This window comes from Pituophis catenifer, unplaced genomic scaffold, assembly GCF_029215685.1.
Source record: "Pituophis catenifer annectens isolate HBS135680 unplaced genomic scaffold, rPitCat1.0.hap2 SCAF_1, whole genome shotgun sequence".
In the NCBI taxonomy this organism is placed as follows: domain Eukaryota; kingdom Metazoa; phylum Chordata; class Lepidosauria; order Squamata; family Colubridae; genus Pituophis; species Pituophis catenifer.
In genome coordinates, this window is record NW_027256881.1 from 203,767,110 (window position 1) to 203,788,000 (window position 20,891).

General features: G+C 37.2%; 1 protein-coding gene across 1 annotated transcript in view; it reads left to right on the forward strand.

Moving 5' to 3' along the window:
• The window catches only part of LY75 (lymphocyte antigen 75), an 86,407-nt gene extending 65,993 nt beyond the window's left edge, over positions 1 to 20,414 (forward strand). Inside the window, exons 23-35 of the mRNA XM_070939542.1 lie at positions 59 to 219; positions 1,377 to 1,503; positions 2,339 to 2,565; positions 4,751 to 4,919; positions 8,432 to 8,599; positions 9,715 to 9,837; positions 10,294 to 10,491; positions 10,589 to 10,809; positions 13,186 to 13,360; positions 15,266 to 15,430; positions 15,557 to 15,673; positions 18,915 to 19,082; positions 19,765 to 20,414. Coding sequence (XP_070795643.1) covers positions 59 to 219; positions 1,377 to 1,503; positions 2,339 to 2,565; positions 4,751 to 4,919; positions 8,432 to 8,599; positions 9,715 to 9,837; positions 10,294 to 10,491; positions 10,589 to 10,809; positions 13,186 to 13,360; positions 15,266 to 15,430; positions 15,557 to 15,673; positions 18,915 to 19,082; positions 19,765 to 19,949 — 2,204 coding nt within the window. The 3' untranslated portion in view covers positions 19,950 to 20,414. The remainder of the gene's footprint in view (positions 1 to 58; positions 220 to 1,376; positions 1,504 to 2,338; positions 2,566 to 4,750; positions 4,920 to 8,431; positions 8,600 to 9,714; positions 9,838 to 10,293; positions 10,492 to 10,588; positions 10,810 to 13,185; positions 13,361 to 15,265; positions 15,431 to 15,556; positions 15,674 to 18,914; positions 19,083 to 19,764) is intronic.
• The last annotated feature ends 477 nt before the right edge of the window (positions 20,415 to 20,891 follow it).

The window sequence follows — 20,891 nt, forward strand, 5'->3', positions numbered from 1 at the left end:
AGTGAATTCTTTCACCAGTTTAATCCTAATATGCAAATATTTATTTTCTTCCCAACAGACTTTATAACAACTTTACTCCCCAGTCTGCCCCCAAAGATTTGGATTGGTTTACGTTCCCAAGTGCATATGCATGTAAGCAAGTGGACTGATGGCAGTGATTTAGATTACATCAATTTCCATCCTTTGCTTCAAGGAAGGCTAAGAAAAATTCAGTTTGATGTGAGTTGTTGATACTGTTTTTATACTGTAGGTTTTCCTTGTAATTTATTTAAAGCAGAATTTTTTTTTGCTTTTACTAATTTAAGATAGAGGAGAAATGGGAAGTTGAAAATAGAAAAGTATATCCTATCCATTTTGAATATATTGTTTGTAGTTGGATGGCTTCTTCAGAAATTTAGTTATAAGATTGGATCATTTATATTATGTTAAATATTGCTCATGAATTAACTAGAGCATCTTTTGGAAACTTCACACTAGCTTCCAATGGCTGGGTTGGAAAAGTCCAGCAGTGGGAGAGAAATCTTGAAATCAGCTGTTCTACCAAGCTAGTGTCCAGTGTGAACACCTGGATGCTCTCATATCACCTATTGTAGACAAAATCTCATGCGGGATCCTGGTTATCAGTCACATATATTGTTGGGCAACATTACGTAGCCAAAGGGGGTACTTTTTGCGTACTCACTTTTCCTTGGCTTGTAAGAACATACAATGGATGCCCCTCTTCTCGCTGAGAAGGAGCCAAGGGGAGGTGCAGGGGCTCTATGTTGTTGCTTGATAAAGAAAAGTTGGAACCAGGCCCCTGGCTGCTGTTTCCTGCTTGGGATGCAGTTATACAATCAGTGTTTCATATCCCGTCAGGTTTTCAGTTGGTAAACGGTGCCAATTCTCATTCCATCAAAGCTTTTCCTTCCTGATTGTTGCCCATAGCAGGCAGGCAGGTCATTACATTACTTCATTAATTAGTTAAAATTGTCCAGTAACAATGGAATGGGAGATGGAACATTTCTAGAATATGGAATGTATTATTTTGAATTTAGAATATTCAAAATTGCTGTTCATTTTGATTTCAACGTATTTTCCACAGCACTACTAGGTAGAACATTAAACTGCAATAATCTTAAAAACAAAAAAACAAAAAAACAAAAAATAAAAACCAAGACCCTGATCTCATTCCAGTAGCTATGTTAGAATGCAGGAGGTATGAGTATGCTGGCAAGCCCATTTTTCACATGCGAGAGCTAGATGTATAATTTAGCAATACCTCCAAACATCACTGTTTAATATGATTGTATCAAGGATTTCAATCATATTTGTTTATGGGACATGCCAGCACTGATAATATGTCATATTTCTTCCCCTTCCCCCCCCCCCCACAGGTATTTAATGAGGAAGAGAGTAACCAGTGTGGTATTTTGCTCAATAATCCCAAAGCTCACGTAGGAACTTGGAATTTTACTTCTTGTGCTAATACTTTGCCTTTGGCCATATGTCAGAAGCATCCAGGTACGTGAAGTGGAAAAATACAGGTTTGAAATACCAGCTTTTCATTAAGTGGCATTTTAGATGACCAGATAGCACAGTCAGCACATGAAGTATTTAATATTAAAAGATCCACTTGTAAATCTCTTGACCTTGTTGGATCAGCATTAGGGAGCTGGATGGTGAAGATCTAAAAAAAATTTAAAAAATAGCTCACTTTCTGTGGTAAGATTTAATTACTTTAAAAGTAATTCCCAAATTAAATTTTATCTTGGCTAAAAGCTATTATGTAATACTGTACTACTGGCTTTCCATGCAATGTTTTACTTTTGAAAGCTTCCTGGTACAATCTTGAATGTCACCTTCTTGAAGGAAGGAGAAATATTCTTCCTCTTATGCCCAAAAGAAATGCTTTTTAGGATATGCTTGTCACTAGATATCCTTTATACGTATTTAAATTTGTTTCTAGGAAAATCAGACTGATTAATCTAGTTCATTGGCTTTGGATATCAGTTGGATTGATTTAAGTGATTCATTGAGATTCAGCATTGCAGTCCTAATCTTAATAAAATTCAATCAGTCTTCAGTCAGAACTGAAGAAGCTTCTTGGATGAGAAGCAAAACATCTTCAAAGAAAAACAAAGACAGTTGCCTTTGCATCTTTGGGACAACCATGACCTAGATGACTGAAAATCTCCATAGACACTATTTTTATTAAGTTGCCCAAAATACAATGTGCTCCAAAATGTATTTGGAAGTTAAAGATCTATTCCCTGAAGGGAAAATGCTGCTCTTGAAAATAAAATTCTTTATTGTATATTACTTCGTTCCTTCTCAACTGCTTATTCTTCTTCTGTAGATCCTGTAGAAAACCAGACAATACAAGTGCCTGAACTTACCATGAAATACCTAAATGTCACCTATAACCTAATTTTGAAGAAACTGACCTGGTTTGATGCCCAGGAAGAATGCCTGCAGAGCAATATGAGGCTGGTTAGCATTACAGAACCATATCAACAGGCTTTTCTTGGTTCTCAGGTGGCTCTCCATAACAACCAGCTCTGGATTGGGCTCTCTAGCTATGATGTAAGGTTCTGCTTTCCCTCTCAAATTTATTCTTGAAATAAAAAACATTGGACGAGTGATAAAATGATCAAATATATTTTAAATAATACCTGCAAAATGTGAGCATTGTGGCTACTGAGAGTACTGAAATATGTTGCAGATACATGTCTCATGTATTTCTTTTTAGAATGTCTCAACGATGGCGGTAAATTCTTTTTGCTCCTTTAAATAGTGTCTACAGTGCATTTTTTTTAAAAAGTGGGGGAAAAGACCACACTTTCAAATCCAGCATCATGGGAATGTCCACATTGCTCAAGAACAATTTTACCCAGTCAGTTAAATATTTCATATCTCAAATTTCTGTAAAGTCTTAATATTTTGAGCTTTCCAACCAGCATAACTATTGGCCATGCTTCCTGGGTGGAGATTGAAATCCAGCGCTACTATAAATCATCAGGTAGAGAGGAGCGTACCTTTCTATGTGAAGCTGCTGGATAAGGTTATCTGCCACTTTGGGGTTCAATATCATTAATATGCTTATGATACCCAGTTATCTCCCTCAACCCCAGATCAGCTAAGTGAGACTGTTGGAGTCCTATGTCAAATGCTTGGAGGCTGTTCAGGCCTGGATGGGAAGAAGAAAACTCCCAACTCAATCCTATAAGGCTGAATGGCTTGGATATTAGAGCCTCTTTCCCATTTATACTCAGTGTTTCCTGGTGCTCAAACTGCTATTCCACTTGTGCTCATTCTGGATCAGGAAGCCCTTTAGACCAGTGGTTCTCAACCTTCCTAATGCCGCTACCCTTTAATACAGTTCCTCATGTTGTGGTGACCCCAACCATAAAATTATTCCTAAAACCATTGAAAATATGAGTTTTACGATGGTCTTAGGTGACCCCTGTGAAAGGGTCGTTTGACCCCCAAAGGGGTTACGACCCACAGGTTGAGAACCACTGCTTTAGACAGTCACTTCATGGCTTGATTACTGCAATGCACTGTACAGGGGGCTGCCATTGAAAACTATTCAGAAACTTCACTTGTTCCAGAATGCAAAAGCATGGACAGTGATGGGCATGTCTTGCAATGTCCATTTAATACTTTTGCTTCATGCGTTGTGATGGTTGCCAGGATGTCCGGCAATATTGTATCCTTATGTTGGCTTCAGGATGTCAAAACAGTATTGGCCAACTCCAGGTTCCTATGATTAAATAGTGGCATCTATGGAGACCCAGGAAGTACGCCTTCTCTGTTGTGATACCTGCCCTCTGGAATGAGATTCCACAAAAAATATGTGGGTTCCACCCTGTTGGCAATCTGTGAGCTCTTGGAGACTTGGTGGTTCTTCGAGGCTTGAGTTAAGATGGATGGAACCCTCGTCAGAAGTGCTTTTCACTCTACTTTTTGTATTAAGCAACAGGATTACAAACTTGTTTTGTCTCGTATTGCATTTTTAGTGCATATTTTACTGTGAGTTGGTTTGGTGTCAGCCATTGTCTAAACTGAAATAAATACCAATAATTGCAATTTGGTGTATATAGTAAGGAGGTGCAAATCAGCTAAAAATCTGGTTTTGTTCCAAGATTTGATGGTGGTAGGATTTAAATCAAATTTGAGATTTAAGATTCAAAAGCAACACTATTTGATTTGAATTGTTTTGAGATTCTGTTCAGAATCTGCTCGGAGACTAAAATGGAGAAACACCAGAGGACTGCATGTGCTTCCTTTTTGGGCAGAACATAGCAAATAAAAGGGATGTTTAACTCCTTAGACATTTGTATTAAAAATGGCAAAGTTTATGTTGCATCACTTTAAGGTTTTAATTTCATACTGGAAATATTTCCCCCTTTTTTTAAGGGCAGAGATCATAGGGAAGACGAAAAAATAACCAGCTTTCATATTATTCAGTCTATGTGAGAATGTGTTGAACAATGCAGGAAGTATCATATTCCATCTTAAATATAAAAACTTCCAAAAACAATTAATCTCTTACTAAATTCACAAAGTCCACTGACCCCTGAGTTCTTGTTTTTCTAAGCTACCAATTTAGCAAAGTTGACCTTCCTATTTTTATTGTATTTTCCCTGGTGTCCATTCTGAAAACCACTTGCTTGAATTTTAAGTTCATTATTTCTTGTCCTAGCTTCTAGAACAGATTAATTGTTTGTTTTATGCAGCTAATCTTTCTACTTTCTGACGTTTCTAGGATGGAGAACATTATCACTGGACAGACAAAAAATACATTAGTTTCAGTCGTTGGTCTGAAGAAGACAAAGATTTGGTTGATGACTGTGTATATTTGGACACGGATGGATTTTGGAAAACATCTGAATGTAATACAGAAAAAACAGGAGCAATATGCTACTTACCCAGAAGTAAGGCTTCTTTTAATTACTATATGTCATGAGTCTATGCTACTTACCCAGAAGTAAGGCTTCTTTTAATTACTATATGTCATGAGACTACAGTTTTGGTTTTGAAAATATTTTAGGCCCGTAAAGTAGAAATGAAAATATAGGTATAGTTATACAAAAATATAGAAAATAAACTACTATGTATTATATATGTATAGGTAGTCCTCGACTTACAAACACAACTGAGCCCAAAATTTCTGTTTCTAAGCAAGACATTTTTAGTTTTACTCCATTTTTTTTAGTTTTACTCCATTTTACAATCTTTCTTGCCTCACTTGTTAAGTGAATCACTGCAGGTGTTAAGTTGGTAATACCATCGTTAAGTGAATCTGGCTTTCCCATTGACTTTGCTTATCAGAAGGTTGCGAAAGGGAATCAATCATATGACCCTAGGAGAATGCAACTGTCATAGATATGAACCAGTTGCCAAGCTTCTGAAAACTACTCACTTTTTTCACTGCCATTGTAACTTTGAATGGTTGTATGTTGAGGACTATCTGTACTTAAAATTCCACAGTTACTCACCAGTGCTTTCATAATTCTTACTGACTGCAGACCATTCAGTTTTTGGCTTTTGAATGTAGCATAAATTTTAAGTGGTCTACCTTCTCTTTCTTCCCCTCTCTAAAATAAACCTCTGCCAATTTTTTATCATCAGTTTCCTCATAAATCAGAAGTTGTAGTATCTTGAATGTGTGTATGTGTGAATTAATGTTAGATAGGGTTGCAATGGTGAATCATTTTTCAATACTTTGACACAGTGGATTCTCATGCAGCCAGGTCATCTCTGCTCAGGCCTCCTTGTTCCCAAGATAAAGGTGTTGAGACTAGCTCAGCTTGCTATCAGGTTTAGGCTCCATATTGTAAATATATTCACACTCAGAGGGAGAATTTACTTTCGGGGGAGAAGGGGAGCCAGTACAACTGATTATAATTTATCTGCTGTATGTTCCAGCCAAGGCCAATCTGATTCTAAGCTTCTCAGAAGGCCCTGAAGGCCTTAAAAAGGAATCTAAAGGACTCCTCTGAAGGAGGAAACCAAGATGGTGGCAGCTGTTCCAGGGAAAACAATTCTTATCGCCCACACAACTCCAAAGCAAAGGCTCCAGAGACAATACGTTAATCATATTGGAGACCTTGGTCACACATATTTGTGAGCCACTGCATATAATGACCAATGAATCAGACATAAGCTTAGCACTTCCTGGTGCTGTACTTTTTATTTTATTTTATTTTATTTTATTTTGGCCTCTGGCCTCAATTGTGGATGTACTTAAACTCATTGCCTACTTGAGAAATAGCAAAATGCCGGGGATGGGGGGGAATTTGATTTCTTCAAAAGCTCCTAAAACTAAATTCTTAGTAGGGGGACACTGAGCTGGGGCACCCTTGTCCACTCACATCAGTTAACTCTTTATAGATGCCTAAAAAAACCAAACTCCTCCTCCAATATATGCAAAAAGTCCAACCTAGCCAACTGTTAGATTCTAGTACGTTTACATCAAAACACTAACCTTATTAGCGGACTTTTGGGCTTAATGGTTTTTATAAAGGGGATCAGTCTTGCAAAGTTGTAACGTTTTACCCCCTTGCCCTTGCTATTAGAAAGTGTTTGCTCTGATTTAGGCTTAGAAAAATTTAAGTGTTGACAGTTATGCTGGTTTATGAAGGCAGGTTGTTTCTTAAAATTCTTGCCTTCATTAAAGTGCTTGTTTTGCTTTCTGGGTTAACTTTTGGTCTGTGAGCATACAGCAGAAAACAAATAAATAACAAATCTAGCTAGCCTGAGAAATATTAAAACAGTGGCTTTTGGTGGGTTGGGCATAGGTCATAAATGTCAAGATGTCAGTTGAGGCAGCCCAATCAAAGCTCACCCTTTTATACATGCACATACAAAGGGGCTGGGCTTGAATGGAATGGAATAGAATAGAATTCTTTATTGGCCAAGTGTGATTGTACACAAAAGGAATTGATCTTTGGTGCATATGCTCTTAGTATATATAAAAATAAAAGATACATTCATCAAGAATTATAAGGAACAACGCTTAATGATAGTCATAGGTTACAAATCATACTAGGAAACAATATAAATCGTAAGGATACAAGCAACAAGTTACAGTCATACTGTCATAAGTGGGAAGAAATAGGTGATAGGAACGATGAGAAGTTTAATAGTAATGCAGACTTAGTGAATAGTTTGACAGAATTGGAGGAATTATTTGTTTAGCAGAGTGATGGCGTTCAGGAAAAAACTGTTCTTGTGTCTAGTTGTTTTGGTGTGCAGTGCTCTATAGCTTCGTTTTGAGAGTAGGAGTTGAGATACTTTATGTCCAGGATGCGTGGGGTCTGTAAATATTTTCACAGCCCTCTTTGACTCGTGCAGTATACAGGTCCTCAGTGGAAGGCAGATTGGTAATAATTGTTTTTTCTGCAGTTCTAATTATCCTCTGAAGTCTGTATCTGTCTTGTTGGGTTGTAGAACCAAACCAGACAGTTATAGAGGTGCAGATGACAGACTCAATAATTCCTCAATAATTATCACAATAATGTCCCCATCCTATTGATTGTGGACTTCCTTCGACCGGAAGTCCATGCATAAGGAACGCAAAGCCATAGATATAGAAAAGATGATTTATTTTATCAGATTAGCTTTTAAAACCCCACCTTTATTACTTTATAAGTAACTCACCGTAGCAAATATACATAACATTTCCTGCCTTCTATTTTCCAACAATCTTGTGAGGTGGGTTGGCCTGAGATTAGATAGAATGTGTGTGTGGGGGGGGGGGGGGGAGTATATCTAAAGAAAAGGAAACACAAGTGATTCTCATCCCTTTCAAACCATATTTAGTAATTCTGTGAGTCTCAACTCAAAATGCCCTTGGGTTTTTTATATCATTGCCTAAATGCCATTCCATCTATTGGAGAAGGATAAAGTGCCCTTAAGGCTTTATTGTTTCAACAAGCTGGGCTGGCTTAAATAACGAATTTTAATGGGTGTTTTAGTTTTTTAATATAAGGGCCAAATTATTTAATATGTTTTAAACTGTTTTTAAACTTTATGGATATATGTATTTTACTGTGGCTGTGCACCACCCTGAGTCCCTCAGGAGAAGGGCAGTATAAAAATTTAAATAAATAAATAAATAAATAAATAAATAAATAAATAAATAAATAAATAAATAAATAAATAAATAAATAAATAAATAAATAAATAAATAAATAAATAAATAAATAAATAAATAAATAATACTGATTACCTTTATTTTTTTTATAAGACGAATTTTAACATTCTGATCCTTCTTATTTCGTATTCTCATTCCTCATAGCCAAATTTATTGTTTGACCACAAAATGGTATCATTAATGACCAGCATCCAGTAATTCTCAGCTGATGAAAGTTGTATTGTAATATTAAATACTGAATGTATTTTAGATATGAAGCACTGCCTTTAAAAAGGGTTTATTTTTCAGATGACACTGAAACCCAAGAAGCATATCATGAATCAATTAAATGTCCACACAAGATTAAGAATACACCATGGATAGCATATCGAAACAGTTGTTACACATTTCTAATACCACAAGATAGATGGGAAGGATTGAAAGCAGTTCAAGCTAACCATTTATGCATGAAAATGAGTAAGCTATTCCTCTTTAAAGTTCTGCTTTTTTTTGTGTTCAAAGATTTTTATGAAGAACATTTTTGGACTTGAGGCACCTTCATTTTACTGTATTTGTAACTTGCTCCATGCAAAACTGTCCATTTTCAACTGTGCGATACATGGGAAAAGGTCCCCATATTATTTTTTTAATATAACTGTTTAGAGAATGTACATTTGTATAATATTAGAATACCCTGTGACCCATTGGATCATCCTTTGACATAATAAAAGTAATTGTTGATCAATCTATATATTTGGTTAATGTTAACCTCAATCAAGACCTTTTCTTGCTGGCTATAATTGAAAGAAATGACCTCTTAAACACCCACTTTTCCTCTCACTAAAAAAAGAAGCTTCTTAAAAAAGAGTTTCCAAGTTGCAATATTTAATGAAATGTAATATTTGTATAATAAAAATGAAGCCAAAACTGCTGAACTGTAAGAATAATCATTTAGTTCAACATCCTGTTTCCAAGACTGGCAGAACAATCCCTGCAGCCAAATTATTCCCAGTTCAACAGCACCTCTGCTGTTGAATCACTTCTTTCAACTGGAGGCTATATCTACCTCTAATGAATAAAGTTGACAGCTTTTTTCTGTGAATTTCCCCTTAATGGCTTTTTAAAATTCTATGAACTATTGCTCCACCTTCTGGCATGGAATTCCACGTATTAATTACCTACAAAATTTGCTCCCATTCTTTTCCTACTGAATGTTATTAAATTGTGGAGGTTGGGAACAGAACATATTCTTTCTTATGTTTTGGAAATATAATCCTCTTTAATCATTGCTTGAAGCTCTATTATTTTTCTTAGGAAAGCTCCTAGTCAAATGTTCCTTGTAAAACACTTCAGGTGTCTCCATCTTTTCCAGCTGTACATATCTATGTTACACATATTGAGGGTTCTGGTTATTGTTTCTTAACTTCGTCTCACATGGAATTTGCTATTCCCATTATACAATAAAGTGACTTTAAGATCTCTTTCATGGACAGTGCTCCTCAGGGCTGATCCTTTGCTAAATCTTCAAAAAGTTGGTGTTATAAAGTTTTCTAAATTCATTCCATGGTTTATTTTTTTAATTGCTTCAACAGATTCAAATGCATCACTTTTGAATATCAGGGATGAAGATGAAAATGATTTTATTCTTGAACAGTTTCAGTCTTTCAGTGGTCTTGTTCAGTGGATGTGGTTGGGTTTGGTTTATGACACTGACGGTATGTTGGAAATTCTTTATTGGCTCTTTGCTTTCTGAATTTACAGAGAGACTACAATAATTTTATATTATTTGCAGGACATTGATGTGTAAAAAGAGTTCAGTGTTTCTTTTATTATATTGTAATCAGAAAATGTTAATTTTGTTTTAGATAAAACTGTCATCTAGGAGTGAATGGAAAGATTCACCAAAGTCAACTTATTTTAAAATGTTTTACCCTTATTTAAGACTATTTTAATGATTGCATACTATAATAGTGGCCTAAAAGGGGGCTAGATAGATAAATACGGGGTGGACTTAAAAAAATTTAGCAAGGGGATCTCTGCCCGGTTGCTGGATGGGCGTGACCATGGTTGGTGTGGCCTAGTCAGCCTCCTACCCCTTTCAAATTTTCAAATGCAGTTAATGTCCTTAGAATTGCTTATTTCCCCTCCAAATCCTATATTTTCCGCTGCAGTTAACCGTCTGAAGTGGTATGATGACACATACGTGTCATATAACAACTGGAGAAATGGACGACCTAACATCAGGAGTAACTTCTTTCTTGCTGGCGTTAACTTGGATGGCTTCTGGGACATTTATGATCATTCACGTAATAACTGGTTATATTGGCAATTTGGTTTTCATACCATCCTGGTCTGCAAGCTAGACCTGGGTAAGAAATATCTCTTGGACTGAATTTCCGATTCCACTGATTTTTCTTTATGCAGCAGGTACAGCAAAGCAACATGTAATTTATTCCTTGTCTTTAGAGCCCAAAATCAGCCAACCTCCACTTCCTAAACAGCTGCCCTACAAAAATAATGTTTACTGGATTCTTCGGAAACAGCTCAATTGGTATGATGCATGGAAAGAATGCAAACAGAAAGGAAGCGATTTAGCCAGCATTCACAGTACTTCCGAACATGTCTTTCTGGAAGATATTGTAAAGCGTGATGGATTTCCATTGTGGATTGGTTTATCTAATCATAAAGTAAGTTGAACCAGAGATTTCTAGCTTATTTTTCACATATGGCAGAGTCTTAGATCTGTTTACCATGTATGCATAAGTATAGCATTCTACATTTTTGTACTTCCATCTTTTATACTTTGTTCTTCTATATTTGGTTTCTTATCACAGAATCAAACCTCCAAATAATTTTGATTTTCTGACTTCAGGCTTCAAACTGTATCCAATTTTACCCAATCTTTTTCATGTTATTACCCAAACATGTATCATAAACTGTAGCTTTTCTCACAACTAATGTTCTATGCTCACACAGCTCGAGTTTCAATCTGTATTCCAGAGCCTAGAGTGTTTTTCCATATGCTAATTAAAGTTACTAAACCTGCCCCCTTCCATTGAGATCAATGGGGAGCTTTCACAAATTTGCCACACTCTATGGTGAACCATATCTGATGGGGGGGGGGCATAGCTGGGGAAGGATGAGTTAACTTTGTCAACACCAGTCTTGACAACACACATATATAAACATCCAAACCCACCGACACACACCCATGTGAGAGAGAGTGCTTTATTCAGGAAGACAGAAATGAGCAGAAGACAACTCGTTACTGCTTTTCAAAAAACTAAAAATCATGGCATGGGCTTTGTATATTTGGTCAGAAGAGAATAATATATAACTGCTTAGTTCTGTATCTGAAGTATCAATCTGACTGACATATGACGACTATGCTGAGAAACTCTTCCATACAGGGTTACCTAGTTAGTAAGTTCCCCTAGGCCTTACTCACTGATCCACATTTGGAAAGGAGTATATTCGCTATGGCTTGCACTATTTGAAAATATTTTTTTCTTAATTATTTTACAATATTTGTATGCTCCTCACTTCACAGGTTTCTTGACAAGCTGCAATAGTAATCCATCCTCAAAGGACTTCATAGCATTAACATCATTTAAAGTGCCTTTAACTTAAAATCTCAAAACCAGAATAATCCGCAATTGATATTATTAGAAAATAGTGTGAGGTATAAGACCCAAATATTTTAATCCTCACAATTCATAAACAAGTCTGATTCACAAAATCAAAGGTTTATTGGAGATAAAATGGAAGAAAAATAAAAAGCAGTTGCAAGTGCAGCCTTCCCAAATGGATTGAGTTCAAAGAGCGCAAGAAGCAGTTTTCAAGCTACGCATTTTATACTCCTACACAATGCACGGCACACTTAAGAAGCCCTCCCAACTCCCCTTTATTCTCCTAAGTCATTCTCCAAATTATTTTACACTTTAAAAGGGTCATCTTGACAATTCCTGTCTAATAAGGACTATCTTATCATGTTTACTTTTAACTTCACCTTGGGCGGATGTTCCTTGTTACTGATAATGGTCTTGCCCAAGGCGTAGGTTCTTGTCTCCAAGGGAGCTTTTAGCAAGTCATAACACATTGTCTCTACTAATTACAATTTGTGGTCAGTTTGCAACACTAAGATCATAGCTTTTTAATACATTAAACAATGTATTAATACATTAACACTTAAAAGAGTAACTTATTATTCATTTCTTTCAATAGGGAATAGCAATGCACTTAGATTATATACTGCTTCACAGTGCTTTACAGCCATCTCTAAGCGATTTACAGAGTCAGCATTTTGCTCCCAACAATCTGGGTCCTCATTTTACCCATCTCAGAAGGATGGAAGGCTGAGTCAACCTGGGGCTGGTAAAGATAGACACCTTCCTTCCATTAATATTACATGGGCTCATTATGAACTTTTTCTACCCATAAAAAGCTGGCATTCTGCTTGAGCACTTTTAGAATTTATTGACAGCCGTCCTAAAGTTATTGTAATCTTTTATGATTAAAATGAATGCATCTTGCTACTGTGTGTGTGTTTAGGACCACAATATCTCTGCTAGAGAAGCTAAGGTTTGTATGCCTCTGCTCAAGCTATTATGTCATTTTGCAGAGATTAAAAAATTGGACAAAAAAAAACATTTTCTGACCCAGGGCTTAATCGGTAAGATAAGGAAATTTTAATTCTTTGCCCTACTCCATAAGACATATCTCAGCTAAGCATCTTCTATTTGCTGTTTGCTTTGGAAGGAGAGCAATGAGTTGGCTTTTCAGCCCATGCAGGGCTGCTCTCGGTTGGGACCTTGAATCTCCGTGCTACTCATTAACATAATTGCTAATTGCACTAGTATTGCCAAGTAAACTGAGTCCCTGAGGTCTTGGTTCTCAGAATAGAGCCAAGCACAACTGAGTTCATGTGTTACGGTTTATACTAGAAAAGAATGTTAAGGAAGAGTCTGAATTTTTCATCTGTTCAAGTCATAGCCATTTTCTCTAGCGTTTGCTAAAAACAAGAGTACTATCAGTATTGATCAACAAAGTTGCACCTTCCCTAGGGAAATGATTCTGATTTTGAGTGGTCTGATGGAAGCCGGTTTGCCTACCAGCCTTGGGAATATCAGCATTCTCATTCTTTTGGAAATTGTTTTGCTATGGATACTAAAGGAATTTGGAATCGCAGGAAATGCACCTCTCAAGGCGATGGTGCTATCTGCTACTCTTCTTCAAAAAGTAAGCGTATCTTCCTGTATCATTTGATTCTTTTTCATCTAAGAAACTAGAAAACAAAAAAAATGGGTGTCTTTTCCTATCTCATGCTGAAGATGATTCCTTAGCAGCAAGCAGATCTTAACCAGATAACATGGCAAGATAATAGTATTCAGCTTCCAAAATGACCTAAAGTATAATAAAAAATAAGGTGGGTCTTGTTTTCAGGCTGCCTAAAAAGGACATGGCACAGAATTTTTAAAAATGGGGAAGAAAACAAAACAAAAAGTTGGCTTTAATACTTTTTATTGAGATTTGCCAACGGTGATGAATTGTTCAAGTGGACAATTGTTTTCTTTTGCTCCTTAATAGTGGTGTTCCTTGCTATTCTTCCTCAGAGGTGGTCTTGCAGTGCTCTGTACAGAGTTGGGGTTGCAAAGTCACCTCTGAGGCTTTCATGTAACACTTTTTCATGGTATTATGGTTCATTGCAGTCAGCCAGATGTTCAGACTGGATTTGACATTTTTATCCATCTATTGACTCCTTCCCAAGGGCTTCGGATAGGCAGATGTTGTTGTTTGATGGTGTTAGAACACGGGTGTCAAACCCGTGACATCATGTTGCCGTCATGTGACATATCGCAACATTTTTGCCCTTCGCAGAGCTGGGGTGGGTGTGGCCTGCATGTGACACATGGCCCGTGGGCTGCCAGTTTGACACTCCTGTGTTAGAGGGATCGTCATAGAATGTAAGCTGACCTGAGTAAAACTGCCTTTTGCAATTGGCTGGTGGTGAATTTGTCAGTGATAATGGTGTTAAAGTAGTGCTCCTGTTGTTTGGGATTGCACCCAAGGTGCCTACTACTATTGGTACTATTAAATTTGTTTGCAGGATTATTTGCTAATAGTATGGACAACTCTAGCCCTTTTTGGCAAGTAGGCCACCACCACAACCAGTACCCAGTTTTACCTCATGCAATTCCATATTAGCTATGTTTGCCTAACCTAGAGTCGGTTTTACTAACCAACTTATTCTTCCTAAAGATGGCTAAGTATGAAGTATGTGACAGTTTATTTGATTTCATGGAAATGTTTGTAGTGCTGTTGTAGTGCTTACCATTTCAAATCTTCCCATGATTTTCACAGGTTGGCCTTTTGTAGCTATGCAAAAGATTCAAGCCATGAGGGATTCAGGCTAGATTTAGTTGTAATCTCCATTCCCTTTTTGTGCAGAGATTTTTGTGTAAATCCACTTCGTGGGCTCAGGACAAACATTTATTATGTCAAAGTGGTTGCACAGCCTTAACTGCCAGTTAGACTGTTCCCTAAATTGCTATTTTCAAGTCACTTAAGAAAAAATACTCTATATTACTTAAGAAAAGATTTTCTGGGTTATTGGTATGATTTTCCCCCTGTCCCCCTTGGGAGGGTAGATATAACAATATATTCAGGGGTGGGTTCTACTTACCTTTACTACCGGTTCACAATGGGATCGTGCGTGCATGCTAATTTCGCGTGTGCGCGCCCCTTGCTTCTGCACTGATCGCTGATGATGACATCCAGGGCGGTGGCAGGGCCTCCTGCCAGTTTTACTACCGGTTCTTGTGAATCGGTGGCAACCCACCCCTGAATATATTCATTTGGGTGAAAGCCCAAAGAGTTAAGAACTAATTCTGGGTAGTACCATCTGCCTTGTAAAAAGGGGGAAGAAAGTCAGGACTAATGCAGGCATTCTTTGCTATAGCTACTGTTTCCTAAGAATTAAAACACTTTTTCCATGAAGATGTGCTATTACTTGTTAGCAAACATATTTAGAACCTTGCTTTATTTATATTTTGAATAGTTACAACAATACTAAAACAGTCAATTGACTGAGCGGAAAATGTTCATATTTGAATAAAGTTGATTATGCTATTTGTGTTCTCACAGAAGTGCAATTAAAGCAAACCGAAACATCATCACAGTGTCCAGACTCTCCTAATGGAGCATCACAATGGCTATTCTACAAAGATTATTGCTACGCATTTGATATGGCATTTTATAATTATTCCACATATACTGCAGACACAGCTAGGAAAGTTTGCAAGAAACTTGGTATGCTCAAATTCTATGTTTCTTTTCTTGGTTAAAGAGTTATTTTAGATAATGTCTTAAATAATTTCTTTTGGACATTTAAATAAATTAAATTTTCCTCATTTAAGATAAACGTTTTTTCATTAGATCCTTCTGCAGATCTTCTGACTATCAAGGATGGAGAGGAAAATAAGTTTGTGAGCGCACACTTGAAAGAATATAATTTTATTACTGGAAAAGTATGGCTTGGAATGCAATTTACTGGTAAGGAAAAGCTGGATGTAATATTAAATAACGTTTGGAAATGACAAAAATTATAAAAATGTCTAGAGTATATTTGTGTTCATGGAAAACAAGGACACTGGCTTACAGTAAATCCGATTTTTTTTCCTCAGTGTGTACATGGAATGGACTGTGCATAGCAAATAAAAAAAATGAATAGACTTCAGAGAAGTAATATTTTTTTATTTCTTGATAAACTTCCAATAATTTAAATTTAAGCACACATAGTAAGAAATGCAGTTAAAAGAAATGAAAGGCCAAAATATTTGGCCAGTTAGTTCAGTATTTTAATTTTAACCTTTTCACTTCCTGAATGTCTTTGCCTCATTTTCCCCCCTCCATTGTCCTCTTCCTCTTCCCTATCTTCCATAGTTTCAAATTCAGTTCTGGTGCCTTCCTGCCCTCCTGCTTAGACCTCTCTGCCTCAGGGTACCTTTTCTGCCCAGCACTGCTGGCTGCTAGGCAACAAGATAGCAAGCTGGATGCCTGCCTCAGTCCAATGATGTAGAAATTCAGAACTTTTAGAAGCAAATAATTCTTTTTACCTATATCTAAAGAAGGCGTAGTAATAGCTCAGTATGGGTTGAGATATCAGGTGTCTGATAAACAAACAACATATCCAGGGAAAAAGGCGCAAGACAGGATGGAGGGGAATTCAGGGGAACTTGGAATTCAGAATCCAAGGCATGGCCCAATAAGATAAACATGGCAGACCTGAGGCTTGAAAAGTTGTCCTCAGCTTTTGTCCTTGGGAAGGAGGGAAGCCAATGAAGAAGCCAGGCAAACCACTATCCAAGCCACTATCCAGATACCCACCTGAGGCACTAGCCTTATTAGAGTCTGCTCTTCTTATGGCCTGCTTCTTTAACCAGTCGTTTTGACCTGTGGAGCTCACTCCAGGGAATCTGGAGAGTTTGCTAGATAAACTTCAGATAAACTAGAATGGATTCATAGCAGGATGGGCAATATGTGGTCGCTCCATTGATTCCAACTCATGCTCACCACAACAAACATAGGCAGTGGCGAGGGGTTGAGGAGAATTGCAGTTCCAATAGCATTTGGAGGATCAGACATTGCACACCAGTTGTATGTGATAAAACCAGCTCAACCAGTGACTCCCCAAAGATCTTCTGGCCTTCCTGCCAGAAGTGGTTTCAGCACTGCATGGAACTTTTCTATCCTCTTCCATTGCAGCATTCAGTCCCTACCAGAGAGGTTCTAGAACAACGATGGCAAACCTTTTGGGATCAGCATGTCAAAAATTTGAAAATGCCTAATTTGACTCTCCTGGGATGTCGTACACACCAAAAATTCTCTATCCCTCTCATTCCAATTAGGCCACCCTGAACAGCACATGGCCAAAAGTAAAGGTCCTCAAGGCACAATTGCTCCCATGGCCCAGTTCTTCCTAGGAAAATGGACACATGTCATTTTCAGGCAGTGTTCTCTTTCTGTCCCTGTGGCCTTCCTGAGATTGGCTTCCAGGTCACACGAAGCCTTCAAAGTGACTTTGGAAAATGTCCTTCCACAGCGAAACAGCACAAACGCATGTCCTGTTCTTGCGTGACTTCTGGGGGGCACATAAGAGTATATTCCATTCCAGAACGAAATGATTTTAACCGATCGAGATGCTGTCTGTAATTGTTTGTAAGGATAATATTTTTATGCTGTTTTTTTATTTTTACTTAAAATAAAACTTTTTTTTTTTTAAAGTATATTCCATTATCACATGGCCTCCAAAAATTGTGTGAGAACAGGCCTTGTTTTCAAGAATAGTTGTTGTTGGGTTTTGGGGAACGTTGGTGTGTCATCCCAAACATCATAGTTGTTACCTTTGACCCTCATTTCATAGGTTCACCATCGCTGCTCTAGAGATACCAAGACAATCAGTATGGGTACAATGTGAATGATGAAGAATAGGTTTCTGCCAGCCCTCTAGACCAGGGGTGGGTTCTACTTACCTTTACTACCGGTTTGCAATGGGGCCGCGCGCAAGAGAGCTTTGCTCAAGCGCAGAAGCGTTTTCATGACAGGGTCAGTGGGCGGGGCCTCCCGCCGGTTTTACTACCAGTTCTATAGAACAGTGCGAAGCGGGGGCAACCCACCACTGGACTAGGCCAAGGTCAGGGAGCAGACCCCCATAAGTAAGCCTGGTACTCTATTGATTTAGGCTATAGTAACAAAATCCTGAAAGCCTGACAGCATTTTCTCTCCTTCCCTCCCTCTTGAAAGATGGAGGTAGTTTGAGGGTTTTTTCCTAATGTTTCTTCCTGTTTTGGACTTAAATAGTGTTCTCTTGTGCTTGCATAGTTTCTCTAAGGTAATCTCTTTAGTTCTTTTTTGTTTCGTAATAGCCCTATGAAATCTTGTGGAGGACAATTTTCAAATGAACTACCAGACCAGTTACAGTCAAGCAGGCAGACTAATATTAAGTAACTACACAATAGAGCTGAGCACACTTGAAATACCGGTATTTTTTGAAAGAAGTGCATTGGGCCTTATGTAAGAATAAGCACAGCATCACACTGCAGTTCATTGAAATACACATTCTCTCTCTCCCCCCCCCCAACGTTTACAAACAAGCGTGAAAAAAGAACCATGTTAAATAATAATTCAGTCTAATTATTGCAATTAAATAAGGTAATAATTAAAGACATGCTGCTTTAATTATTCAGTTCATTAAAGCAGTTGTATCTAGTTTCAGACTTGTGGAGAAGCCTGAAAAAAATAGACACACTTTAACAAATGGCAGAGAAGCACTGTACTTGTATGAGGTCTAAAACTTTGTCTGAAACTTTTTAAGAGCATACACCACTTTAATACATAAAGAGATCTTACATCTACTGGGAAGTGACAGCCGCCTTTATTCTGTGGCAGTGCACCCTAAAAATTGTTGGGGACCTGGGGTAATGACTACCATTGGCAAGCCTGCTTTACCATAATGGTTACCATAATAATTCCTCAGTCCTCGCATTGCAGCCACGTCAGAAGTTGCAGAAAGAGGTCTCTAAGGCATATTTTGTTGTTTCTGTTGTTTGGCCTCAGCTGCTAATCAGGAGATCTTCCCCTTCCTCCTTGCCTCCTTTAGCTTAATAAAGGCCTGCAATTTAGGGGAACAATTCAACTGTACCTTTGATTGTGAATATGGCAAATTGCTAATAATAAGTGAAAGACATTTTTGTTCATAAATTAAAGAAGAAATGTTTTGGGCTTTTATTTACAGCTAAGTCCTTGAACTGGCTTGATGGCTCTGAGGCTAAATATACAAATTGGGCTAATGAAACTGAAAAGGCTAATGGTCAGTGCAGTGTAATCTTTTCAGCCAATGGGACATGGTCCAAAGCAGATTGCAACAATGAACCAAGCAGAGTTGTTTGCAAAACTCCTCAAGGTATGTAAATGATGATTTAGTTTAGTCAGATGATGATAAGTTATCTGGTCCTTTTCAGATATTTTAGACTATGACTTGCAGATAAGGTGGAATAAAAATCTAATCTTCATCATTATCATCATCTTTTATTGTAAACAGTCAGGGATAATGGGAATTGCTTATTCAACAATAGAGTAACCTTTTTGTAGTACAGTATAACGGGTACCTGGCACCCAAAAGGTTGGGGGCCATTGCAGTATAATACAGTAGAAGAGTTGCTTGTTTCGCTTGACAGTAGAAGTAGACAGTAGGTTTCGCTTCTCTTCTCTATGATTGAGACAGAGCCCTAGAGAAACAAAAATCTTCATGTCTAGCCTCAGTATGTTAGTGGCTAAGAAAGCAGCCAGCTGCTGCGAGTAAGCCATGTAGATCAGGACACTTTCTTCAGCCATGCATTTAAATGATAGGATAATCTTCATATTTAGTTTGATTTAAAAGGGTAGGTAAATATTTTAATATTTATTTACTTGGTTCATTCAATACTTTTATGTTGTGACTGACTTGATCACCCTCTGGATAGAAAGATAGAATATGAATAAATAATAATAATAACAACAACCACCATAAACAACAACCATAACCAAATGTGGCTTGTAGTTCCACTACTCTAGTTCAATAATTTTTTTTCTTTTTTTTCTTACAGTCTCTCGTCATTCAAGAGGGGCAATAGCAGTTTGTGTTACAATCGTTATAGCCCTCCTTATTGGATTAGCATACTTTCTGTATAGAAAGATGCAACTACACTCGTCTGGATTGACCTCTGTTCGCTATGAGAGGGGAATGCATGACGATGAAACTGACACCATGTTTTCTAGAAATGATGATTGATAACCACTTTTTGCATGGCATACAGAAACCAATTTTCAGATGCTATTGACTTTCATTCTTGGGGTTTATTGACACCTTCCCTTTTTTTCAAGTTTAGGGGGAAAAGGGGGATCTTTAACAACAATCAGACTTTGCACTTTTCGTGACCTGAGATTTGCACGTGGCTTGAAGTATGGTGCACTGAACGATTCTGACATTAGTATATCCTGTACCATTTACCCAAATGAAGTAAGATAGCAGAGGGCCAGAGAATTACTTGAAATATAACTTATTGGAAATAAACTATGTGATAGTTTTTGGTGTTAAAAATATTATATTTTCAAAGTTAAAGATTATTTTGAGTCAAGCTCAGCTTTTGATTGCTATGTGTATGATTTACTTGGCAACAGAATGAGGAGATCTGGGATTTCTCATCCAAGCATAAGCAGGTCCAAACTTGCTTACCATTTCTGAGGTCAACCAAGGTCAGTGAGATAATAATAATAATAATAATAATAATAATAATAATAATAATAATAATAATAATAATAATTTATTTCTATAGCGCCCTTCTCCCGAAGGACTCAGGGCGGTGTACAGCCTATTTAAAAACACAGAAACAAAACAACAATTAAAATTTAAAATCATTAAATAATTAGGCTCCAATTAAAATCCCAGAAATTTAAAATACCCCAATTTAAAACATTATGTTAATAGCCCGGCCTGGCGGAACAACAGGGTCTTCAGAGCGCAATCTGAATATTATCTCAATATTGCAATCTGCTTTGATCTTTTTATTATCCTTCAGACCTTTTGGGGCTATTCTGATTTTCAACAAAAAGCTCTCAAAGATTCCTTCCATCTTTAAAACAAATGTATTAAGAATTACAGTTTTTTTATACAACCAAGCAGTGTAGGAAAAAATCCTCCAAAAAAAATAGTAAAAAAAAAGGAAAGTTCTCC